This window comes from Pongo pygmaeus, chromosome 20, assembly GCF_028885625.2.
Source record: "Pongo pygmaeus isolate AG05252 chromosome 20, NHGRI_mPonPyg2-v2.0_pri, whole genome shotgun sequence".
In the NCBI taxonomy this organism is placed as follows: Eukaryota; Metazoa; Chordata; class Mammalia; order Primates; family Hominidae; genus Pongo; species Pongo pygmaeus.
The window spans coordinates 16936348-16961356 of record NC_072393.2 but is presented as its reverse complement, the minus strand read 5'-3'; the positions used below and the strand labels follow the sequence as shown (position 1 = coordinate 16961356).

Genomic DNA, 25009 nt, shown 5'->3' with positions numbered 1-25009 from the left:
ACTTCAGCCTGGGCAAGAGTGAGACTCCGTCTAAAAAAAAAAAAGTGACAATATAGATTCATTAACCTGTTCTGATTGAGGAGCCTATTAAGAATCCTGTAAATGCTGTGTATCTTCAACCCTCGAAAAGGCATTTATTTGCTACCAATTTTGTTAGTTCATGGTTCTCTGAAATCTATCCATTGGAGATCCCAAGTTAAAACTCCTTGATGTAGCCGGGCACGGTGGCTCACACCTGTAATCCGAGCACTTTAGGAGGCCAAGGCAGGTGGATCACCTGAGCTCAGGAGTTTGAGACCAGCCTGGCGAACATGGTGAAACCCTGTCTCTACTAAAAATACAAAAATTAGCTGGGTGTGGTAGTATGCACCTGTAGTCCCAGCTACTCGGGAGGCTGAGGCAGAAGAATTGCTTGAACCCAGGAGGCAGAAGTTGTAGTGAGCAGAGATCACACCACTGCACTCCAGTCTGGGTGACAGAGCAAGACTGTCTCCAAAAAAAAAAAAAAAAACTTCTTAATGTAGATTTTACCTGGCATGAAAAGTGCCCACACTCTGGATTACTGACTGTTCTTTAAACAGTATGGGCCGGGCACGGTGGCTCACACCTGTAATCCCTGCACTTTAGGAAGCCAGGGCAGGCAAATCAGTTGAGGTCAGGAGTTTGAGACCAGCCTGGCCAACGTGGTGACACCCCGTTTTTACTAAAAATACAAAGATTAGCCGGGTGTGATGGCAGGCGCCTGTAATCCCATCTACTTGGGAGGCTGAGGCAGGAGAATCACTTGAACCTGGGAGGCGGAAGGTGTGCAGTGAGCCGAGATCGAACCACTGCACTCTAGGCTGGGCAACAGACAAGACTCCGTCTCAAAAAAAAAAAAAAAAAATTTAGGGCTGTGCGCAGTGGCTCACACCTGTAATCCCAGCACTTTGGGAGGCTGAGGCGGGTGGATCACCTGAGGTTGGGAGTTTGAGGCCAGCCTGACCAACAGGGAGAAACCCCATCTCTACTAAAAATAAAAAATTAGCCGGGTGTGGTGGCGCATGCCTGTAATCCCAGCTACTCAAGAGGCTGAGGCAGGAGAATTGCTTGAACCCGGGAGGCGGAGGTTGTGGTGAGCCAAGATGGCGCCATTGCACTCCAGCCTGGGCAACAAGAGCGAAACTCCATCTCAAAAAAAATAAAAAATAAAAAATTTTTAAAATAAACAGTATGATCCCACACTGTTCTCTCTGCCTATTTAAGGTGTTTAGAGCTGGCCCCTTGTTCAGATCTTAGTGCAGACTTCAGCTCAAGAGCTTTTCCTGACAACCCTATCAGCCTGGGCCCCACCCTCCCTTTTATCGTAGTCTCAGCATCCTCTTCTCCTTAATAACACCTTTGAGATGATATATTTGTTTACTGACTTTGGGACTCTTCCCCGCCATAGACTGAGTCCCCTGAGAGCAGAGCTGAGATCTGAGTTGTGCATGACTGTATCTATAAGCCATATCCAACTGGCTGCCTGTTTTTGTGAGCCAGGAAGGTTTTTCAAAGATGAACATGTGCCATCCAATTGACAACAGGAAATACAACTGGGAGCCCCAATTAAGTGAAATGTTATCTCCCAAAATAATTCCACTCTTATGAATAGACTTGGGTCTTAGTCCATTTTGCATCGCTATAAAAGAACACCTGAGACTGAGCAATTTTTAAAGAACAGAAATTTATTTCTTACAGTTCTGGAGGCTGATATCCAAAGTCAAGGGCCTTCTTGCTGGTGGGGACTCTGCAGAGTCTTGAGGTAGCACAGGGCATCACATGGCTAGCAGGGTGTGTGCAAGCTCAGGTCTCTCTTCCCTTTTTTTTGAAACGGAGTCCTGCTCTGTTGCCCAGGCTGGAGTGCAGTGGCCCGATTTTGGCTCACTGTAACCGCCACCTCAACCTTTGCCTCCCGGATCCAAGTGATTCTTGTGCCTCAGCCTCCCAAGTAGATGGGATTACAGGCGTCCGCCACCACGCCCGGCTAATTTTTGTATTTTTAGTAGAGATGGGATTTCTCCATGTTGGCCAGGCTGGTCTCAAACTTCTGACCTCAGGTGATCTGCGTGCCTTGGCCTCCCAAAGTGCTGGAATTACAGGCATGAGCCACTGAGCCTGGCCTTTCTTCCTCTTTTTATTTTATTTTATTTATTTATTTATTTTTTTGAGACGGAGTCTCACTCTGTCGCCCAGGCTGGAGTGCAGTGGTGCGATCTCGGCTCACTGCAAGCTCCGAACCAGTCCCACTCCCATGATAACCTATTTATCCATTAATATATGAATGGCAGGACGTCATAATCCAATCACCTCTTAAAAGGCCCCACCTCTTAATACCGTTTCACTGGGGATTAGGAACAAGCATTCAAACTGTAGCAACTTGTATTTAAGAAACTACTCAGTTATCATATTTTGATTTTCACCAACAAAAATTTTATGAACTTTTCTTTCTGGTTATAGAAATACCTAAATAAGGCTGGGTAGGGTGGCTCACACCTGTAATCCCAGCACTTTGGGAGGCCAAGGCAGGCAGATCATGTGAGGTCAGGGGTTCCAGACCAGCATGGCCAACGTGGTGAAACCCCATCTCTACTAAAAATGCAAAAATTAGCCGGGCATGGTGGTGCGCACCCGTAGTCCCAGCTCCCCTGGAGGCTGAGGCAGGAGAATTGCTTGAGCACGGGAGGCAGAGGTTGCAGTGAGCCGAGATCACACCACTGCACTCCAGCTTGGGCGAGAGAGAGCAAGACTGTGTCTCAATAAAAAAAAACCAAACACTTAAATTAAGATCCTCGATCTTCATGAGAAAATATGAACTAGAGGACATTTAGAAAAAAAAAAAAAATCCTTGATCTTGCCTCTTGACCTGCAGAGTCTAAAATATTTGCTTTCTGTCCCTTTTATACAAAAAGTTTGTTGATTCCTAGCCTACAGCAACACTTGATGTAGAGTTGTCAATCCGTAAGCGTCTGGTGGAAAAATGCTGTAACAATAAAAATGAAACTAATCTAAAATACATGTGCATTTATTTGCACAGAAAAAAACAGGCTGGGTAAAGTAGCTCATGCCTATAATCCTAGCACTTTGGGAGGCCGAGGCGGGAGGATTACTTGAGCACAGGAGTTCAGGGCTAGTGAGCTATGATCATGACACTGCACTCCAGCGTGGGCCACAGAGCAAGACCTTGTCTCAAGGAAAAAAAAAAAGCGGCGGGGGAGGGCAGGTATAGCCAACTAAGCATTAACCATCTCAGGAGGATCAGTTTATATCGGACGTCCACAGCAGAAATTTGCTGCTTCTGGCTATCTTTTCCCCACAATTAGCAAGGGTTAGCTTCATTATTTTAGAGGCAACCCAACTGCATCTTTTAGAAAGGCGCTGTGCCCTCTAGGCCAGCAATTTGAGGGTATGGGTTGGGGGGTACCCCGCCCCAAAGTCTTCCTGACCAAAGAGTGGAGCGGAAGAAAGCCAGCAGGAGGATGTTTTGAACCTACATACGTCCAGCTGCAATCCCTGTCAAGCTCGTCGCCCCCAGTTCTGCTCCACCTCCGGTCCGGCGGGGGAGAATGTGACAGTCGCCGCAGCCCGGGATCCACCTGGACGCACCTCACCTCGTAGTCTCCTCACTGTGCCCACGAAAGGAAACAGAGACTCTGGCCCAGGCACGAAGTCCCCAGGCCCCTGGTCGCCCGGAGGTAGCAACCAGCCAGCCCGTCGGGCTGCGACGCCGACCAAGGGGCACGCCCCGCACCCCCCGGTCTCGACTAACAGCCACCCGAGCCGTTCCAGCCTTTCCGCGGCGCCGCGCGACTGGGACCCACTCTGCGCAACTGTCAGGAAACTTCTGCGCGTGCGCCTCGCTAGCCCCTCCCGCGCGCCAGGCATCGCGCGGCTTCTTCCCGCCCGCCTCCCGTTCTCACTTCCGGAGTTTCCCAGCGACGGCCGTAAGTGGCGGGCGGAAGCGGCCCTAGAAGCCCGCCGTAAACGGCTCCCTCGCGCCACTTCCGGCCGGCTTCTGCAGACGGCGCTGGTGGTCGATCGTGTGGCGCCGGAGGACGTTCCCCGCGGCCGGAGCCATGGAGATGCCGCTGCCCCCCGATGGTGAGACCCAAACCGGCCGAGAGACCGTTTCTCTCTCCCCGGAACCTCCTGTTGGCCGGCCCCGCCTCCCGGAGTCCCCGGGTCTGGGAGGGGGCGGGGCTCGGCCTCGCGGTTTCGCCTGCGGCCTCTCCCGTGGGTCCCCGCATTCCCGGCGAGCATGTGGCCCCTATCGGGACCCGTACAAGGGCGGCCTCTTCGGGGCCCACCCCCTTGGGGTCCCCGGCAAGGCGGACGGGGGCTGGGGCGCCGAGTCCCCCGGCTTTGGGAGGTCTTCGCTGACGCCCCGCGTGGCGTTTTCTCCGTCCTCCAGACCAGGAGCTTCGAAATGTCATCGACAAGCTCGCCCAGTTCGTGGCTCGCAATGGGCCCGAGTTTGAGAAGATGACTATGGAGAAGCAGAAGGACAACCCCAAATTCTCGTTTCTTTTCGGAGGCGAATTCTACAGTTACTACAAGTGCAAGCTGGCGCTGGAGCAGCAGCAGCGTGAGTCCCCTCCGGCACTCAGGCCGCCCCATCGAGCGCTTCCTTTCTCGGATTCCAGTCCGGGCTCTGCCACAAACCTCTTTTTTTCGGGTCGTTTACTCTCTGAAGTGGAGCAGCTCGGTCCACACGATCCCTGTTCCGCTGTTCCCACGGCCCTGCACAGAGCGGCTGCTGGGTGCCACTGTAATGGAGAGCAACGAGGTTTTCGATCTTTCTCCTGGGCTCTGGATTTTGCTGTTGTTTTGCAGACTGAAGACGGAGATTAGCAGGAGTAGCGTGATTGTTTTAGTGTTTTCTAGGGAGGAAGTGATAAGAGGCCGGATGGGAGCGCATGGGACAGGCACTGTCCAGCCCCCTTTGCCGTCTCCCTGTGGGTCCAGCAAGGTTTTGTGCATTTCAGATGCCTGCAGCATAAATCAAAAAGAATTATCCCTCTGAGTTTTAGTTATTGGCAAGTGTTTATCAATGTTCGTTCAGTTGGGCAACAGGATTCCAGTCCTGCTGTAAAGAAGTTTAAGGTTAGGAAGCAGAGCTGGCCTTTGAATAATGGATAGTCACCAGGTGGTGCGGCTGCTCAGGGCAGGTATCACATCTGTCACGTTCAGTACCCAACCCCGTCTCTAGATTGTTTAAATGAATAACTAGCAGTTTGCCAGGTAGATGGACATTGAGAGGTGGTTGTCCCCTGTTTCATCGAACACCAACTGTGTGTTATGTATTAAGGTACAATGACCCAAACAAGGTCTGTTTGGCCTCAGCGAGCGTGTAGTTCAGGGGACTACACGCTCGCCTTGTATTAAGGTACAATGATCTTGTACCTTAATACATAATACACAGTTGGTGTTCGATTAAACAGCTTGAAAGGAGGCCTGTTGCAGTGGCTCACACTTGGGAGCCCAAGGTGGGCAGATCACTTGAAGTTAGGAGTCTGAGACCAGCCTGGCCAACATAGTGAAACCCTGTTTCTACGAAAAATACAAAAATTAGCCGGGTGTGGTGGCCCGCGCCTGTGGTCCCAGCTACTTGGGAGGCTGAGGCGGGAGAATCGCTTGAACCCAGGAGGTAGAGGTTGCAGTGAGCCAAGACCACGCCATTGCACTCCAGTCTGAGTGACAGAGTAAGACTCCATCTCAAAAAAAAAGAAAAAAAAAGAAAAAAAGAAAAGGCTTGAAAGGAGGCCAGGCGTAGTGGCTGACGCCTGTAATCCCAGCACTTTGGGAGGCTGAGGCGGGCAGATCACTTGAGGTTAGGAGTCTGAGAACAGCCTGGCTAACATAGTGAAACCCTATCTCTACTAAAGTCATAAAAATTAGTCAGGTGTGGTGGCACACGCCTGTAGTCCCAGCTACTGGAGAGGCTGAGGCAGAAGAATCGCTTGAACCTGAGAGGTGGAGGTTTCGCTGAGCCGAGACCACGCCGTTGCACTCCAGCCTGGGTGACAGAATGAGACTCCATCTAAAAAAAAAAAGCTTGAAAGGAGGCAGGCCCACTGGCTTGTGCCTGTAATCCCAGCACTTTAGGAGGCTGAGTCAGGCGGATCACTTGAGGTCAGGAGTTTGAGACCAGCCTGGCCAACATGGTGAAACCCCATCTCTACTAAAAATACAAAAAAAATTAGCCAGGCATGGTGGTGGGCACCTGTAGTCCCAGCTACTCAGGAGGCTGAGGCAGGAGAATCGCTTGAACCTGGGAGGTGGAGGTTGCAGTGAGCCAAGATCGTGCCACTGCACTCCAGCCTGGGAGACAGAGCGAGACTCCATCTAACAACAACAACAAAAAAAACTTGAAAGGCTGAGAGAGTAGAACATTGCAAAGGTGCAGTTTCTGAACAAGAGAAAGAGAGAGTTTATGTGTGTATTGCCAGGCACAGTGGCACACACCATACCCCCAGCTACTCAGGAGGCTGAGGCTGGAGGGTTGCTTGAGCCCGGGAGTTCAGGGCTGTAGTGCGCTGTGTCGATTGAGTGTTTGCACTAAGTTCAGCGTCAATATGGTGACCCCCTGGGAGCTGGGGACCACTAGACTGTCTAAGGGGTGGTGAACTGGCCCAGGTCAGAAATGGAGCAGGTTGAAACTCCCCTGCCGATCAGTAGTGACCTCACGCCTGTAAATAGCCACTGCACTCCAGCCTGGGCGACATAGTGGAGAATCTATTTAAGAAAAGAATGTGCTTGTATGAGGGAAGAGTTTGATCTGGAGTGTTAACTGCTGGGGAAAAGTCTGGGTTTTCTCACTCAATCCAGGGGTTTTTCTGATGCCTATTTAGGTTCGAGATGCGGGGGCGGGGCGGGCAGGGAAAGATCAGCTGCCTGAAATCGTAAGCAAAATATCGTATGTGCTTATGTATTTCTAGAGCGATCCTTCCTTAGCCCCAGCACACCATGTTTAAAACCGTTTCTAAAGGCAGCGGGAAGCCACAAGAGTTTTAAACAAGGGAGAGAGTGGCTTGGGTTGTGTGGCCGGTGGTGTAGGACAAGCTAGAGGGACCAGCCTGGGGAGCAGTGAGGCCTGCAGGGGAGCCAACAGGGCAGTTGCTTAGGTGAGAGATGGTGGGGTCTGAATTAAGTCAGTGGGTTGAGCCTGAGGGAGGGAGCATGGTGGGGTCTGAATTAAGTCAGTGGGTTGAGCCTGAGGGAGGGAGCATGGTGGGGTCTGAATTGAGTCAGTGGGTTGAGCCTGAGGGAGGGAGCATGGTGGGGTCTGAATTGAGTCAGTGGGTTGAGCCTGAGGGAGGGAGCATGGTGGGGTCTGAATTGAGTCAGTGGGTTGAGCCTGAGGGAGGGAGCATGGTGGGGTCTGAATTGAGTCAGTGGGTTGAGCCTGAGGGAGGGAGCATGGGGGCAGGTGGGGTGAAGGGGTAGAATCCATGAACTTGGGCGCCCGTTGGATATTGATGACCTGATGGTGTAATGAGCAGGGGAGGAAGACACCTCAGACGGTGCTTTCGCTTGGGTGACTGAGCTGAGGGCTGCTTTCCCTTTCTGGGGGGAGCCACTTGGAAGCTGGTGCCATTATGAGGAAAGAGTGGGTGCTTATGCTTATAGCCCAGGAAGATTGAAGCCAAAAAGTGCTTTCTTTTTTTTTTTTTTTTTTTTTTTTTTGGGGGGGGTGGGGGAGGAGATGGAGTCTTGATCTTGTTGCCCAGGCTGGAGTACAGTGGCACGATCTTGGCTCACTGCAACCTCCGCCTCCCGGATTCAAGTGATTCTCCTGCCTCAGCCTCCCAAGTAGCTGGGACTACAGGCGTGCGCCACCACACCCAGCTAATTTTTGTATTTTTGGTAGAGACGTGGTTTCACCATGTTGGCCAGGATGGTCTCGATCTCTTGACCTCGTGATCCGCCCACCTTGGCCTCCCAAAGTGCTGTGATTACAGGCGTGAGCCATCGTACCCAGCCAAGAAGTGCTTTCTGTGGTTGATGATATCTTGGCTAGATGTAAAGGGTGTGTTGGAGTTGGCCAGGTGAAAACAAGGGGAGAAAAGTGTTCTGGGCAGAGGAAGGAGCCCTTGGAGGGAATGGGGAACCCAGAGCTTAGGGTGGCTGAAGCCCAGAGTAGGAGGGGTTCTTGGAGTGGCCAGAGGTGGGGGTGCAGAGTTGAGAGCCTGGCTTGGGGAGGAGTTGGAGGCCTGGCTTGGGGAGGAGTCGGGGACCTGGCTTGGACAGGAGTGAGGAGTGTATCTTGGAAGCGTGGGAGAGACTTGTGGAAGGTTTTGGTCTGTGTTCTGAAGCTAGGTTAGCCACAGTACAGCCAGTTCTGCACCCCACTCCTTAAAGCCTGGGCCTCAACTGTTCTAGAATGGAGCTTCACGAACTCTGTGATGAAGGACCATTTTTGTTTTTGTCTTTTAAAGTTTCTAACCTGTTGTGGACCAAAACTTTTGCAAAGCACAGTAACAATGTGGACTGTGAACCATCACGTGGCTAGAAAGGTTTTGAAATGCTCACTTTCTGGTTCCATATCCGTCTATCACTGCTGGGTAGCCCAGGGACCACTCCATAAGTGGCAATACCATGACTGCCATGTCAAAAAGAGGTAGAGGGGTGGGACCTGACGCAGGAAGACCGGCTCTGGGGTGACGCAGGTGACAGCGGATCCATGGTGGTGACAGCAGGGACATAGATTGATTAGAGTGATGTCTAGGAGGCTGCCTTGACAATATGTGGCTCGTCAGTGGGAGGCACATGTGCCTTCTGGCCTGGGTTTCTGGGCAGATGGTGGTGCCAACCATGGTGCGGGGAGCACAGGAGGGGACATAGGTGTAGGGGGTGGGAGGAAACACAGGCCCCTTGGAAACACAGTGGGCCGTGCAGTTGGTGGTTAGGGCCAAAGTTCAGGGAATCCAGAATGGAGATGATGGATTTAGGAATCACACCGTGCACAATCGCAGCCACGGGAATGAATAGCTCATGTTCCCCGGGGGTTGCACAGAGCGGAGGACAGGGCTCAGAACACAGACCGTGCACCCCAGCATCTGAGGGTCCGACGGGAGAGGGGTTGGTAAAGGGGGAGAAAAGGACTGAGGGGGCGGACACATGGAGGCCAAGGGAGGCAAGCACCTGTGACAGGCCCGTGGGGCTGAGTTGAGTAAGGGTGTCCTCAGCTGCCTGGGGGAAGGAGGGGGGTGCGGGGAGTGGCAGGCAAGCACCAGGCTGAGATAAAGGGGAGGTGAAGATCTGGAGTGAGTCTTGGCTCAGAAATCGTTTAGAGAGGGATCATGGGGTGAAGGGAGCGGTTTCCAACCCAGAATATTTTGATGTGTTTATTTATTTCCTTTTTTATTTTTTGAGATGGAGTCTCACTCTGTCACCCACACTGGAGTGCAGTGGCGCCATCTCGGCTCACTGCAACCTCCACCTTGCGAGCTCAAGCAATTCTCCTGCCTCAGCCTCTCAAGTAGCTGGGATTACAGGTGCCCGCCACCACGCCCGACTAATTTTTTGCATTTTCAGTAGAGACAGGGCTATGTTGGCCAGGCTGGTCCCAAACTCCTGACCTCAGGTGATCACCTGCCTTGGCCTCCCAAAGTGCTGGGATTATAGGCGTGAGCCATCATGCCCAGCCCAATGTGTTTAGATGCTGCTGGGGAGGGGCGGGTAAAGAGGGAGGAGTTGGAGAAATAAGAGAGAGAAGAAATACCAATAAGCAGTTTCCCTTGGACAGCGGGAGGGGTGGGATTCGGTGCAGAAGTTGGGGGTCATCCTGTAGGGTGGCTTTGGGTGCACAAACTGGAAGGCACAGTCAGCCCCGAGACTTGATTTGAGCGCCCAGTGAGGGGCAACACCTTCCACCCGACACCCCACCCCCCTTATCTTTGTCTTTGTCCTGGTCCCCTTGGAGTGGGGCTCTGGAGGGCTTCAGGGGTACATGGTCACATTTAGACCAGACGGCCCCAAGACGGAAGGAGAGGCGGGTCATCTTGTCCAGGGCCTCCTTATGAGCCGGGTCCCTTCCTCAGAGACCTCACCACCCACCCCATCTGGCCAGAGTTGGGACCTGCGCCCACCCTGACCCAGGCTTCTGCCGGCAGAATGGGTGTCTCACTGCTGCCTCCAACTGGATGCATCCCTGAATGCAGAGGGGTCTCTGTCCCCAAGGGCTGGAGAAGCAAGGAGAGTCAGTAGAAGGACAAGGCAGGTGTGGGGGAGGCCGCAGTGTGCGCTCAGGGGTGCGGCTTCGTGCCTTTCTGGCCAGATGTGCAGAGGCCCGGTGGCTGTGACATCTTAACAGTCAATGGGTAGCTTAAGTGGCAGAGGTCAGCGAGTGGCTGAGGAGGTCGGGGGATGAGAAGTGCCGAGGCCTGGGTTCTGCATCAGGTGGGGTCTAGGTGGGTGAGGAGGTGGGCAGGCTCAAGCTTAGCTTGCACCGGAAGGACACTATGCAAGGACTGGATGGTGCTGGCAAGAGAGTGGCCAGGGGACTTCCTAGGTTCTCCGAGGAGGGGACAGCCCGAAGATGGAAGGCTGAGGCTGGAATCCCATGAGAGGGAGGGCAGGGCCTGAGAGTAGGAGGAGCTGGTTTTCGTGGGCATGAGGCTATGAACAGGCCCTCGTGAATGGTGAGTCCCTGGGGAGGGGGAGGCCCCTGTGGCTGAGAGGTGGCCAAGGGGACACCTAGACCCCCATCTGCATTCTCACGGGGCACCCCTCCTCCTCTCCCTCCAGTCATCTGCAAGCAGCAGACCCCGGAGCTGGAGCCAGCCACCACCATGCCGCCCCTGCCACAGCCCCCGCTGGCCCCCGCCGCACCCATCCCGCAGGCCCAGGGCGCGCCATCCATGGACGAGCTCATCCAGCAGAGCCAGTGGAACCTCCAGCAGCAGGAGCAGCACTTGCTGGCGCTCAGACAGGTACGGGCCCGCCCCCTCCTCAGCCAGACACCAGCAGCTCCCCTATGCCTCTGTTTTTGCATCTGCTCATCAGAATGAATAACAGGTGTCAGTGAGGATAGGGCCCACCGTGCCACCCAGGGCTCGGTGCATGTCAGCCACTGTCACCCCCAGCCCTGATGCCAGACACAGAGGCTGCTTCTCATCTCAGTGAAGCCACTGGACGTGCGTGCACCCATCACCCTGGGGTGGACCCCCCGAGTGGGACTGTGGGGCACGTACGCACCTTGAAGCTCCCTAATGGCTGTGGCCAGACAGCCTCTGGTGCCTACCATTGGCCCCACCACACAGCAGCTAGGTCACCTGGAGCTGTTGGTTCGGGAAGGACCCTTTTTTTTTTTTTAAGTCTTGTTCTGTCACCCAGGCTGGAGTGCGGAGGCGTGATCTCAGCTCACTGCAGTTCCCACCTCCCGAGTTCAAACGATTCTCCTGCCTCAGCCTCTGGAGTAGCTGGGATTACAGGCATGCACCACCACACCTGGCTAATTTGTGTATTTTTAGTAGAGATGGAGTTTCACCAGGTTGGCCAGGCTGGTCTCAAATTCCTGACCTCAGGTGATCCACCTGGCCAGAAGGACCCTTTTGTCCTTCCTGGTCCAAGAGTTTGATAACTTTTGCCAAATAGACTACAGGTGCATTGGCTGGGCGTGGTGGCTCACACCTGTAATCCCAGCACTTTGGGAGGCTGAGATGGGCAGATCATGAGGTCAGGAGTTCGAGGCTAGCCTGGTCAACATGATGAAACACTGTCTCTACGAAAAATACAAAAATTAGCTGGGCGTGGTGGTGCATGCCTGTAATCCCAGCTACTTGGGAGGCTGAGGCAGGAGAATTGCTTGAACCCAGGAGGAAAAGGTTGCATGAGCTGAGATTGCACCACTGCACTCCAGCCTGGGTGACAGAGCAAGACTCAGTCTCGGAAAAAATAAATAAATAAAAGACTACAAGTGCATTGCCAGAAAAACGAGAGGAATAGAATACCAAACCTCCAAAACACCAACCCCACACTTTAGTACTAGGTTCAGGGCATGAAATCACACTGTCATATTGCTCTCAGAAAGTTCCAGCTGGGTGCAGTGGCTCAGCATGTAATCCCAGCACTCTGGAAGGCCAAGGCAGGCGGATCACAGGGTCAGGAGTTTGAGACCAGCCTGGCCAATATGGTGAAACCCTGTCTCTAGTAAAAAATACAAAAATTAGCTGGGTGCGGTGACAGGTGTCTGTAATCCCAGCTACTCGGGAGACTGAGGGAGGAGAATTGCTTGAACCCGGGAAGCGGAGGTTGCAGTGAGCCGAGATCATGCCATTGCACTTCAGTCTGGGTGACAGAGCAAGATTCCGTCTCAAAAAAAAAGGAAAGTTCCAGAATGCTCACCCTCAGCTTCTGTTCATCATGGAGTGGGAGGCCTGCCTTGACCAGCGGTAACTGACTGCTGGTCCCCATGGCAGCTCTGTTTTTACCAGTCGCACTTTAACCGGCGTTTCCTCTTGAGGAATGAGATTGCCCCCTTCTTGCTTCGCTAGAGGCCATGGGTGTATCCTCTTCCTCTATTGCCTGTTCACACCATCCCTCATTTGTCTTTTTTTTCTTTTCTTTTTTTTTTTTTTTTTTTGTTGTTGTTGTTGTTGTTAGAGACAAGGTCTTGCTCTGTCACTCAGGCTGGAGTGCAGTGGTACAGTCACAGCTCGCTGTAACTTTGAACTCCTGGGTTCCAGCGATCATTCCGCCTCAGCCTCCCAAGTAGTTGGGAACACAGGCACACACTACCACGCTCAACTAATTTGTATTTTATTTTTTGTAGAGATGAGGTCTCGCTATGTTGCCCAGGTGGTCTGGAGCTCCTGGGCTCAAGCGATCCTCCAGCCTCAGCCTCCCAACGTGCTGGGATTACAGGCATGAGCTACCGCGCCCCGCTTTTGTTTTTTGTTGAGTTGGTTTGCAGAGGTTGTTTGTTCCTCTGGGCTGCAATTTTCCTTGGTTACCTGGAGGGCAGGTGTTGTCTCCTAGTATGTCCTGTCAGTGCCCTGCCCACTCCGGGAGGGACTGTCAGATTCACGGCAGGCACGAGAGACAAAATCTCCTCGTGCTGGGGACAAGCAAGGGAGCTGATGGCCAGAGCAGCCCAGAGTCCGGGCATCGCCACCATGTCCCCACCCCATCCCTGCTGAGCCAGGCCGGAGGGCTTGGGCTGCAGGTCCTTCCTCATGTGTTCTCGGCCCCACTGACCCCCCCGCAGGAGCAAGTGACAGCAGCCGTGGCCCACGCGGTGGAGCAGCAGATGCAGAAGCTTCTGGAGGAGACCCAGCTAGACATGAACGAGTTTGACAACCTGCTGCAGCCCATCATCGACACGTGCACCAAGGACGCCATCTCGGTGAGGGGCTGGCGCTTCCCAGAGCCCAGCTTCCCCCTGGTCCCGCCCTGAGGCAGGGCCTGCCACAGCCAGTCTGGGCTAAGGGCTGTTACAATGGGTGCCTTTGCCTCCCGCTTGAGCACCCTCCCGAGGCTGTGGGACCCTGTGCCCCCCACCCTCATTGTGTGTCCTTCCCTGGGCTGATGGTGACGCGCTCTCAGGGATGCAGTGGGTGCCTGGGGGAGCCGCGGCCCTGCTCATTCATCATCGTCTCGGTTGTTGCAGGCCGGGAAGAACTGGATGTTCAGCAATGCCAAGTCCCCGCCACACTGTGAGCTGATGGCCGGCCACCTCCGGAACCGCATCACAGCTGACGGGGCGCACTTCGAGCTGCGGCTGCACCTCATCTACCTGATCAACGACGTGCTGCACCACTGGTGAGCGCCGCCGCCCCGTGCCCAGAGCGCCACTTCCTCGCGCTCCTCCTCAATCCCACCTGGGCGGCCTCTTGCTCCAGTCAGTAGCTTGGCTTGGCCTGTCCTGAGACTAGGGGGCACTTGTCCAGGGAGCCCGGGTGGGGGGTCTCTGTGAGCCACCAGGCTTCTGTCTGCAGGACTGCAGGGTCTAGGTGTCCTGTGCACCTTCACTGCATGCCCTGTCCTCTCCCCTAGACCCCGGCCTCACCTGTCACATTGCTGTCTCCTGGGGGCCACTGTCCCCTGCGCTCCTTCCTCTCATGGGGCAGCTTTTTGGCGTCTCCTTGTTGCCTTCTCAGCCACGGCCTCCCTGGCCTCTGTGTCTGTCTCCTGCCCTCGTCACTGATTTGCACACACACACACGCAGTCACCTGACTTTGCTCAGCCATCAGGACCCTCCTTTAGGGTCCCCTTCTCCAGCCCTGACCCGTCTCTCAGGCTTCAACAGAGCCACGTCTGCAGACCCTCTGTCCCCACCCAGCCCTCACCCTTCCCACTGTTGCTGTCTCCACCCTCCCCAAGGTTGGGCGGGTATTTCCTTCTACAGGGTCACCGGGGCCCTTCTCACAAAAATTAGCAAAAAAAACCACAATAGAACCCCAGGCCAAAGGCCCACACGTGCGGGAGGAGACAAGCATTGGTACTGAGCCTAGCAGGCAGCAGTCCTGGCCGGGCGCCTTATATGCCTCTACACTGGGCCAGGCTGCCAGCACCCATCTCGCCCCATCTACCACATGCAGCACTGCCTGAGTCCCTCTTCCCTCCCCACCTCAGTCCCTGTTTCTCTCCTGCTGGGAAGTGAGCTGCGGCGGCTCGGCACCACCTCTGCCCTTCTGCTCCTCCTCGTGCCTCCACTTCTCCCTGCCTCTGAGTCAGGGGTACCTTGCACGGATGCACAGTTTCCCGCATTCTCCAGCCACGCGCCTCTGTGGTTCCACTCTGTCCGAAGCCAAGTGCTGCTCACCTGGCCCAGGCCCTTGCTCCCCTGAGCCCCCTGCAGCAAGCTGAGGGCGGAAGGGCTTCCAGCTGCTCCCCTCCTGTCCCGCGTCCCTCCCCAAGGGCAGCCATCTCCCTGCGCAGCTGCAGGGGCCTCCCAGGCCAGGTATGCACAGTGTCCTGTGCAGCACTGCACAGCGGCCCTGAGAGGACATGGGCCCGGCGCCTCCCCCCGCTGGGCATCCAGTCACTCTTCTAAAGTGTTCTAGGTGCCTGAGGGACTGGGCACCCTCCCTTCTTCTCCCAAGAGGCCTGGCCTGGGTCGAGGTTTCCTTGTGCATAGCGAGTGACAAGGACAAGACCCCCACTCCACAGCAGTCCCATCCCGCCCATCGCACACAGGCAGGGGCTCCTGCGGGCCCATGTCCCTTCATCCGCAGCGCCACCCAAGAGGGAAGGAGGGAAGGTTATTTCCTATCAAGGGGACTGGACCAAAAGGCCTTGCTCAGAACGGCCCCAGGCTATGTTCTCTCCCTCCCCTGCTTGCTGTTTTTCCATCTGTCCCTTCCTCAAGCCCAGGCACCAGCACAGGTCTCGTGGGAGCCCAGCCATCGCCCTGACCGGGTTGGGGACCTGATTCCCGAGAAAGCAGAGGGCGCTGAGGCTGGAGCCGCGATGGTAACGGGCGCGTGGCCGGGTCCCGCCCCAGGGCCCTGACGCGCGGAAAGTCTCTCCCTCACAGCCAGCGCAAGCAGGCCCGGGAGCTGCTGGCCGCTCTGCAGAAGGTCGTGGTGCCCATCTACTGCACCAGCTTCTTGGCCGTGGAGGAAGACAAGCAGCAGAAGATCGCCCGGGTGCGTGGGCCCTGGGCCGGGGGTTTGGCGAGACCGGGACACGCAGGCCTTCCCCCTCCCCCACTGACCCGGCCTCTCTCTCCTCCCACCCCCAGCTCCTGCAGCTCTGGGAGAAAAACGGCTACTTCGATGACTCCATTATTCAGCAGCTACAGAGCCCAGCCCTGGGGCTTGGTCAGTACCAGGTGAGTGTCCCTGCCCACCCACACCTCACCCTAGAGCTGGGGCAGGTGCCCCAGGAGGGTTTGGGAGTGTGGGGACAGCAGCTGCCACCCCAGCAGGTCCCAGAAGCCAGAGAGCCCATGTCCCCTGCCTGTGCTAGGAGTAGCCAGTGGGTGTTGACCAGAGAGTCCCAGGTGACATTTCCCAGGCCTTAGATGTGTTTCCCTGACTTTCCTGGCACACTAGAACCAGGTGGCGGCCTTTCAGAGTCATTGCACATGGCCCATTTGCTCTGGTGGTCAGGCATGTTCCGGTGTGATGGAAGCGTGAGGAATCCCAGACGTGGCTTAGGCTGTGGCAGCCCCTCTTGCTGAGAGCTGCATGGCGAGTGGGAGGCAGAGCCCATGAGCGTGTCCCAGAATGTTGGTGGGCAGTGTTCGCTGAGCAGCCACGCAGCGGCCAGGACACGGCTGTCATTGCTCGTTCTGGTATCAGGGAGTCGTAAACCACGCTGCAACGAACATCCTCATCCCCAAATCTCTGGCCAGATCCCAGTGCACACTCTGATTTCCCAGACTGTGTTGGCTGTTTCACGTGACGGTTCCCTGTCCACCTGCCCCAGGTCCCCCAGGCTCTGCTGCTTTCCAGGCGTTTGTCCTCTGGCACCAGGCAGCGAGCCCCAAGGCCATGTACTGAGCAGCGGGTGCTCTTCTCTCTCGCAGGCCACCCTCATCAACGAGTACTCCTCAGTGGTCCAGCCGGTGCAGCTGGCCTTCCAGCAGCAGATCCAGACCCTCAAGACGCAGCACGAGGAGTTCGTCACCAGCCTGGCCCAGCAGCAGCAGCAGCAGCAACAGCAGCAGCAGCAGCTCCAGATGCCGCAGATGGAGACTGAAGTCAAGGCCACACCTCCACCGCCTGCCCCACCCCCAGCCCCAGCACCTGCCCCTGCCATCCCGCCCACCACCCAGCCTGGTACGGGGCTCCCTCAGCCCAGCCTGCCCCCAGGAAACAGCCCCCAGAGGCTGGGCACCAAGTGTAGTCAGAAAGCAGTCTGCCACCCTCAGACACAGTTCTGGTTCCCTCGTCCCGGGCCTTTTCCTAGGCCCAGGTTTTCATCCATTTACAAGCACGAGCCAGGTGACCTTAGAGTAAAACTACAACCATCCCATTCCTGAACAGCAGAAGATCTGTCTCCTGTTCCCAGAGAAAAGAAATAGAGGAAAGGTACCCAGATCATTCCCCAAGACTAGGGTAACTATTACATCAGGCAGGAAAGACAATGCACAGACTGAAAATATAATTGGCCAGGCATAGTGGCTTACGCTTGTAATCCCAGCACTTTGGGAGGCCGAGGCGGGCAGATTGCTTGAGCCCAGGAGTTTGAGATTAGCCTGGGCAACATGTTGAAACCCTGTCTCTACTAAAAATAGAAAAATGGTGCTCACCTGTCATCCCAGCTACTTGGGGGCTGAGGTGGGAGGATCACTTGAGCCCATGAGATTGAGGCTACAGTGAGCCGTATTTACACCACTGCTCTCCAGCCTGGGTAACAAAGCGAGACCCTGTCTCAAAAAGAAAATACAATCTAGTGTCACTTCTGAAAAAGACACTGAAATACTGAAAGAAATCTTAGCAGAATCTAGCAAAGGATTTTTTTTTTTTTTTTTTTTTGAGATGGAGTCTCGCTCTATTGCCCAGGCTGGAGTGCAGTGGCGTGATCTCAGCTCACTGCAAGCTCCACTTCCTGGGTTCATGCCATTCTCCTACCTCAGCCTCCTAAGTAGCTGGGACTACAGGCACCCGCCACCACACCCAGCTACTTTTTTGTAGTTTTAGTAGAGACAGGGTTTCACTGTGTTAGCCAGGATGGTCTCTATCTCCTGACCTTGTGATCCACCCGCCTCAGCCTCCCAAAGTGCTGGGATTACAGGTGTGAGCCACAGCGCCTGGCCTAACAAAGGATTTTAAAATTACATTCTGATCAAAGAAGATTTGTTGTAGGAATATGAGGATTGTATAGAATAGAAAATAACAGATGTGGGGAAATGACCTTTTAATTAGATACAGGAAAGATGTCTAATCAAATTCAGTGTGGATAGAAATTCTTCAGCAAACCAATCAAGAAGGCAGAAGTGAGGCATGTTTCTTGTAAAGCTTTGAAAAGGACAGATGTGTGTCACGTTCAAGGTCGAAACCCCTGCTTGCCCTGTCCCCTTTCTGGAAGCCAGTGATAGTCATGGTTTTAGTGGGTCCTGAAGCGATCATCCATTGGGCACTAAAAGCCATAGCCTGGGGTAGTGTGGAGAGGAGACAGCGCCTCCTGCTGCCAGGCCTGCTCTAACTGTCTGTCACTTGGATTTAGATGACAGCAAGCCTCCCATCCAGATGCCTGGCTCTTCAGAGTACGAAGCCCCAGGAGGGGTCCAGGATCCTGCAGCCGCCGGCCCCCGGGGCCCCGGGCCACACGACCAGATCCCACCAAACAAGCCCCCTTGGTTTGACCAGCCTCACCCCGTGGCTCCTTGGGGCCAGCAGCAGGTATTGATTGGAACCTAGGGTGGGAGCAGATGGGGCACACTTGGCCTGATGGGGTAGCCTCCCCTATGCCAGTTGGTGGGCATTGAGTGGCTTGAGGGCTATTCTGTGGCAGAGCTTATGCTGGGTTAGTGACAGCCCTGTCTTCCTGTGGCTCTGGGACAGGTCAAGTGACAGGTCTTCACGTCCCTTCCCCGAGCTTTGATGGTTTGGGCTTCTCTGTAGTATAGATCACCATTTTCCTGCGAGTGCAGGGGAGTTTAACGCCGCAAGGCACGGCAGGGTGTTCTGTTTCCTGTCCTTCTTAAACAGGTTCAGCTAGTTGAGTGTCAAGTGTTTTGTCATCCTAGAAAGAACAAGGTGCTTTTGTAAGGAAAGGGGGAATGTCAGAAATGTCAGGCATGTTGCCCCTGGGAGGCCTCAGATGCAGCTTTGCTATGGGTCACATATCCCTGGGCCAAGGCAGGGGCCACCTTATCTGGCACAGCATGGCTGTGAAATGCCCTGGAGCGTGCTAGGTCCACTTAGAGCACTGAGGCACAGCCCCGGGCCTTCCCAGACGCAACTTTCCCCCTTGACTATGGGGCGTGGTTGGCTTTGTAGCGTGGCCTTTCCAGGTGACTCCCTGTCTGCAGGGACAGGTGTAAGGATGGCAAGGAGACTGGCTCTGGACTGAGACTTGGTGGTTGTGGCTTTAAGCCTCCCATCCCCAGCTTCAGGACACGAAATTGAACCTCACAAAAGATTGGACACCCCCATAAAGACAGCTCCCACCTCCGAGTGCTGGCCGGGAGCCAGATGGTGGTAGCTATTTTGCAGGTACCCTCTGCTGAGGGGGCAGTTCTTGTCCCTGTTTTGTGGGTGTGGAAACAGGCCCTTAGAGTCTCCAGGCTCAGTCTTTTCGCAGACCAGAGGGTTGGGCTCAGGACAATGGGCACACCCCTCACTAAGGGTGCCCGCTAGGCCAGCAGTGCATCCTGCAGTCCACACTGAGAAACAGCAGCCTGGCCTGCTTGACTTGGCCACGTGGGGTCTTAACACGTTTAGAAGTAATTTCTCCAGGCAGGAAGATTGCTTGAGGCCAGGAGTTTGGGACCAGCCTGGGCAACAAAGCAAGACTCCATCTCTACAAAGAATAATAAGCTGGCATGGTGGTGCACACCTGTCGTCCCAGCTACACAGCGGTCTGAGGCAGGAAGTTTGGTTCAGCCAGGACTTCAGGCTTCATTGAGCTATGGTCATGCCACTGCATTCCAGCCTGGGTGACAGAGTGAGACCTTGTCTCTAAAAAAGAAAAACAAGGCTGGGCGTGGTGGCTCACGCCTGTAATCCCAGCAGTTTGGGAGGCTGAGGTGGGCAGATCATTTGAGGTCAGGGGTTTGAGACCAGCCTGGCCAACATGGTGAAACCTCGCCTCTACTAAAGATAAAAAAAATAACCGGGTATGGTGCCAGGCGCCTATAATCCCAGCTACTCGAGAAGCTGAGGCAGGAGAATCACCTAAACCCGGGAGGTGGAAGTTGCAGTGAGCCAAGATCGCGCCACTGCACTGCAGCCTGGGCAACAGAGTGAGACTGTCTCAAATTAAGAAAAAGAAAAACAAGTAGTTCCTGATATTTAATATCTGGCTGTCTGGCTTCTCTTGGAAGCCTGCTGAATGTGGCAGCCTGGGCCAGCCACCCCTTAGTAGGGGTCAGCACAGTTACCCAGCTGTGACCCTAGACACCGGCCTTCTCATTGGCCTCTGTGCTCCTCCCCTCCCCTGCCCAAGCTGGAGTTTGCCCTCCTGGCTTTAAGTCTCCAGAGCAGACGCTGGTGAGGGAAGAGCCTCCCGTCTTCAGTCTACAGGAAGATGCTGGCTTGGTTTGAGGGTCCCCGGAAGCAGATCCCAAGACAAGGATGTGTGTGCCGCAGTGTATCTGCCCAGCAGACGGCTTTTGGGGAGGGGGGAGTGAGGCAGGGCAGGGGGTGTCGGAGTGAGCCCCGCCCCGTGGGTGCCTGGGGTGCTCTGAGAAGCGATACCGTCTGTGCCTCTGCACCATGCCCCTGAGGGGCGAGGGAGCTGGCGTTTGTCTGGCAGTGGTAGTGGGGAAGCTCCTCGTGGCGCGCGCGACCTGTGTGGGGGTGCAGCGCGCCCCAGCGGCAGAAGCAGCCCCGGGACTGAGATGCGGGTGCAGCGGTTGGGGGTCTGGTCATTTTGCAGCAGCATGTGGTCCGGGCTGAGAGCAGGTGCCCAGCATCCCCACAGGCGTCAGCGTAGGAGGTGCCCCAACGTGGCCAGGGTAGCGCCTCCATGGTCTGAGCCAGCGCTGTGATGCTGCCGAGCGCCGGGGCCTAGGCACGCAGGGCTCACGCCTGTCCCTTCCCTTGCAGCCGCCAGAGCAGCCGCCCTACCCGCACCACCAGGGCGGCCCACCCCACTGCCCCCCCTGGAACAACAGCCACGAGGGCATGTGGGGCGAGCAGCGCGGTGACCCCGGCTGGAACGGCCAGCGCGACGCGCCCTGGAACAACCAGCCCGAACCCGCCTGGAACAGCCAGTTCGAGGGCCCCTGGAACAGCCAGCACGAGCAGCCACCCTGGGGCGGGGGCCAGCGCGAGCCGCCGTTCCGCATGCAGCGGCCCCCACACTTCCGGGGGCCCTTCCCGCCCCACCAGCAGCACCCGCAGTTCAACCAGCCTCCGCACCCCCACAACTTCAACCGCTTCCCCCCCCGCTTCATGCAGGACGACTTCCCGCCACGGCACCCTTTCGAGCGGCCGCCCTATCCCCACCGCTTCGACTACCCCCAGGGGGACTTCCCTGCCGGTGAGTGTACGGGCGCCTGGGTAGGGCCTGGCGGAGGCATCCACGGCTCGCCTGCCGAGCAGGCTGGTGGCGCTGCTTGTGGCCCTGGCATGCTCCCGAGTGCACAGTGACAGACGCAGGGTCATGGGACGTCCGAGGAGCCCGGCCCGGGTTCTCAGGAAGTGGGGGCACAGACTCAGCTTTGCCGCCCTGATTAGGCCCGGCTGGCTGCAGATGAGGCAGAGCCAGTAGGAAAAGGTTCCTGCCGTGGGTGGGCGTGGCGAGGGCAGGGCGGGGCCTCGTTCTTTTTACTGCTGTTGCTTGTTTTTTGCATCAGTTTTCCCGTTGTATTAGTTCGTTTAAAAAATCAATACTTGGCGTGGTGTCGGGCGCCTATGGTCCTAGCTGCTCAGAAGGCTGAGGTTGCGGTGAGCTGTGATCGCACCACTGTACTCCACCCTGGGCAACAGACCCTGTCTCAAAAAAAAAACAAAAAACTAGTTTTCTTTTTTAAAAAAATGTTGTTATTTTATTTTAAATAGAGATGGGGTCTTGCTATGTTGGCCAGGCTACTCTCAAACTCCTGAGCTCAAGCAGTCATCCCACCTCAGCCTCTAGAGTAGCTGGGTCTACAGATGTGAGCCACCATGCCCAGTATCTTTGTTATTGATTTTATTTCTAATCTTTTAGTATTTTTTTTTTTTTTTGAGACAGAGTCTCACCCTGTTGCCCAGGCTGGAGTGCAATGGCACAATCTCAGCTCACTGCAACCTCCGCCTCCCGGATTCAGGTGATTCTCCTGCCTCAGCCTCCCAAGTAGCTGGGATTACAGGTGTGCGCCACCATGCCTGGCTAATTTTTTGTATCTTTAGTAGAGACAGGGTTTCACCATGTTGCCCAGGCTGGTCTCGAACTCCTGACCTCAGGTGATCCGCCCGCCTCGGCCTCCCAAAGTGCTGGGATTACAGGTGTGCGCCACCTCACTCGGCCTTTTGTTGTTGTTGTTGTTTGTTTTTTGTTTTTTTGAGACTGAGCCTCACTGTCACGCAGGCTGGAGTGCAGTGGCACAGTCTCGGCTCACTGCAGCCTCCTCTTGGGTTCAAGTGATTCTCCCACCTTGGCCTCCTCAGTAGCTGGGATTACAGGCACCAGTCACTATGCCCAGCTAATTTTTGTATTTTTAGTAGATGGGGTTTCGCCATGTTGGCCAGGCTGGTCTCAAACTCTGGGCCTCAAGTGATCCACCCACCTTGGCCTCCCAAAGTGCTGAGATTACAGGCGTGAGCCATCATGCCCGGCCTTCTCTCTTTAAATACGTTTTTGATTATAAATGCAGCTTGGAAACGGCTTGACACATTTATTGCTTTTACTTTTTGGCTTGGGCTGACATGATAAAGTCCCGCAGCCTGGACGGCTTCAACAGCTGGAATGTATTGTCTTAAGGATCTGGGGGCTGGAGGTCCGAGGTGGAGGTGTGGTGGGTTCGGGTTAGTGTCTTGGAGGCCTGTCTCCTTGGCTCATAGGTGACCGTCTTCTCTCTACGTGTCTGTGTCCTAATCTCTTATTATAATGGCAACAGTCACATTGGATTAGGGCCACCATGGCTTCATTTTAACTCATTTGTGTCTTTAAAGGCCCTGTCTCCAAATACAGTTCCGTCCTGAGCTACTGGGGGCTGGGACCTCAGCGTATGGATTTGGAGGGTCACAACTTAGCCCTCACATTGCAGTTTTGGGGTTTTGTGGTTCTCTTCTCTCAGCCTCAAGCTCCCTTGGCTGTGCCTATGGGTGCAGGACAGGCCTCTCAGAGCCTGGCTCCTCTGTGCCTCGCTGCCTGGTCTTAAGCAGTGAGAGAAGGTGCTGGGCAGGCTCCCAGGAGGGGTTCGTCTCCTGGCCCTTCACTGAGCCCCTCCCCTCCAGCATTTGTCGCCTGGGAGATCCTGACTGGCCTGTGGTCCTGAGGCAAGTCTCTGTTTTGCAGAAATGGGGCCCCCTCACCACCACCCTGGCCACCGCATGCCTCATCCTGGCATCAACGAGCACCCGCCCTGGGCTGGACCCCAGCACCCTGACTTCGGCCCTCCCCCCCACGGCTTCAACGGGCAGCCCCCACACATGCGGCGACAGGGCCCGCCCCACATCAACCACGATGACCCCAGCCTGGTCCCCAACGTGCCCTACTTCGATCTCCCTGCTGGGCTGATGGCACCCCTCGTGAAGGTAATGCCCCACGGCGGGCTCCAAGCTGAGCACGCTTACCATGCTGGCCCCCGTTTCTCCTTGTGAAAAGTGAACGCACAGGACCGGGTGCCTCCCGGGGCTCCCCTTCCTCATCTCCCACTCCCTAGGGACCCTGATCCGTCAGTGGGAGGTGTCCGAACCGGAGTAGCACGGTGTGGCTGTAAGCGACACCATGTCTGCCCTGCCCTGCCCCTCCTATCCCTTCCACCGCAGGGAGCTTCAGCCATGTGGGGCCAGCTGGGCTATGAGGCTCGAGTCCTCTCTTCGTCCTTCTTGGTCCAGGGCCTCAGAAGCATCTTGTCCCAGGGCTGCTGATGGAGGGAATGTCTTAGAAGGAGCCACCTGTGAGCTGTGCCTACCAAGCACACAGGGAGGGGGGTGGCCCTGGAGGAGCCGGGCAGGGCTGGCAGCAGCTGGTACCACTGTGGGGTGGCCAGAGCATAGGGCAAGAGGTGAGGCAAGAAGGGGCCAGGTCTGGCCGGGCTTGGTGGCTCACGCCTGTAATCCCAGCACTTTGGGAGGCCGAGGCGGGCAGATCACGAGGTCAGGAGATTGAGACCATCCTGGCTAACACGGTGAAACCCCGTCTCTACTAAAAAATACAAAAAATTAGCCGGGCATGGTGGCGGGCGCCTGTAGTCCCAGCTACTCCGGAGGCTGAGGCAGGAGAATGGCGTGAACCCGGGAGGCGGAGCTTGCAGTGAGCCGAGATCGCGCCACTGCACTCCAGCCTGGGCGAGAGCGAGACTCCGTCAAAAAAAAAGGGGGGGCGGGGGGAGGCCAGGGCTGGGGCTCGGGGGCTCCAAGGGCATGCTGGCCACTGCCACTTCCCATCCCCCTCAGACACATCCACCTGAAGTCCAGGCAGACTTCATGGAGCCATGGGCAGCAGGGAGACCTGCGGGCAGGGGCCCAGGCAAGCCGGGCAGGGCAGGGCAGGGCAGGGCAGGGCCTCAACAGGAGGACAGAGACGGAGCAGAAGGCGGTGACAGGCCAGCGGGCTCCAGGGCCGGGGCTGAGGCTGTTCTGAGGGAAGGGCCCAGGGTAGGCATTGCGAGCAAAGGGTGACGTGAGGGGCCTGCTCCATGTCTGTGAATAAACCAGGGGGTGTTCATGTCACCTGAGTTTGGAGACCATGTCCCCTGTGGGTGATTTTCTGAAGAGAGAACCCTGTGATTGTCATCAGCCTCAGAGCAGCTGTGACCCACCATGGTTGGTGTGGCTGAGGTCCTGCAAGAGAGTAGGTTCCCCAAGAGGGAAGCACGAGGAGCTCTGGTGCCCAGGGTACCCTTGACACTGAACCTGGGCCCTGCCCTGACCCCACTCCCTGCAGACCCTGGGTGGGCCTGAGAGGGCTCTGCCCAGGCATAGTGACAGCTGGGTTCTCTGCTGCAGCTGGAAGATCACGAGTACAAGCCTTTGGACCCTAAAGACATACGTCTCCCGCCCCCCATGCCGCCCAGCGAGAGGCTGCTGGCTGCAGTGGAGGCCTTCTACAGCCCCCCGTCCCACGACAGGCCCAGGAACAGGTAAGGGGCCCAGGTCGGTGGGGTGGGCGGGAGGCCTCTGTCCCCTCTCCCGGCTCCCTGCAACCACACCTTCTGCCCAGGCTAGAAAATGTGGCTGTCCCTCAGGAAAAACTGCCCTCCCCCCGCCCCTGAGTGACAAGT

The 25009-nt window shown here is 55.9% G+C and overlaps 1 protein-coding gene across 2 annotated transcripts in view; it reads left to right on the top strand.

The window, feature by feature from the left end:
- Nucleotides 1–472: 472 nt before the first annotated feature.
- CHERP (calcium homeostasis endoplasmic reticulum protein) overlaps nt 473–25009 on the top strand; it is a 28021-nt gene continuing 3484 nt past the window's right edge. Inside the window, exons 1-12 of one of the 2 annotated variants that reach the window (XM_054465871.2) lie at nt 473–4119; nt 4430–4603; nt 10768–10952; nt 13229–13366; nt 13631–13782; nt 15500–15611; nt 15707–15796; nt 16496–16748; nt 18139–18314; nt 20685–21120; nt 23080–23318; nt 24735–24868. In XM_054465871.2, coding sequence (XP_054321846.1) covers nt 4095–4119; nt 4430–4603; nt 10768–10952; nt 13229–13366; nt 13631–13782; nt 15500–15611; nt 15707–15796; nt 16496–16748; nt 18139–18314; nt 20685–21120; nt 23080–23318; nt 24735–24868 — 2114 coding nt within the window. In that variant the 5' untranslated portion in view covers nt 473–4094. Of the gene's footprint in view, nt 4120–4429; nt 4604–10767; nt 10953–13228; nt 13367–13630; nt 13783–15466; nt 15612–15706; nt 15797–16495; nt 16749–18138; nt 18315–20684; nt 21121–23079; nt 23319–24734; nt 24869–25009 lie in introns of both variants that reach the window. The other variant, XM_054465870.2, reaches the window with a different exon arrangement.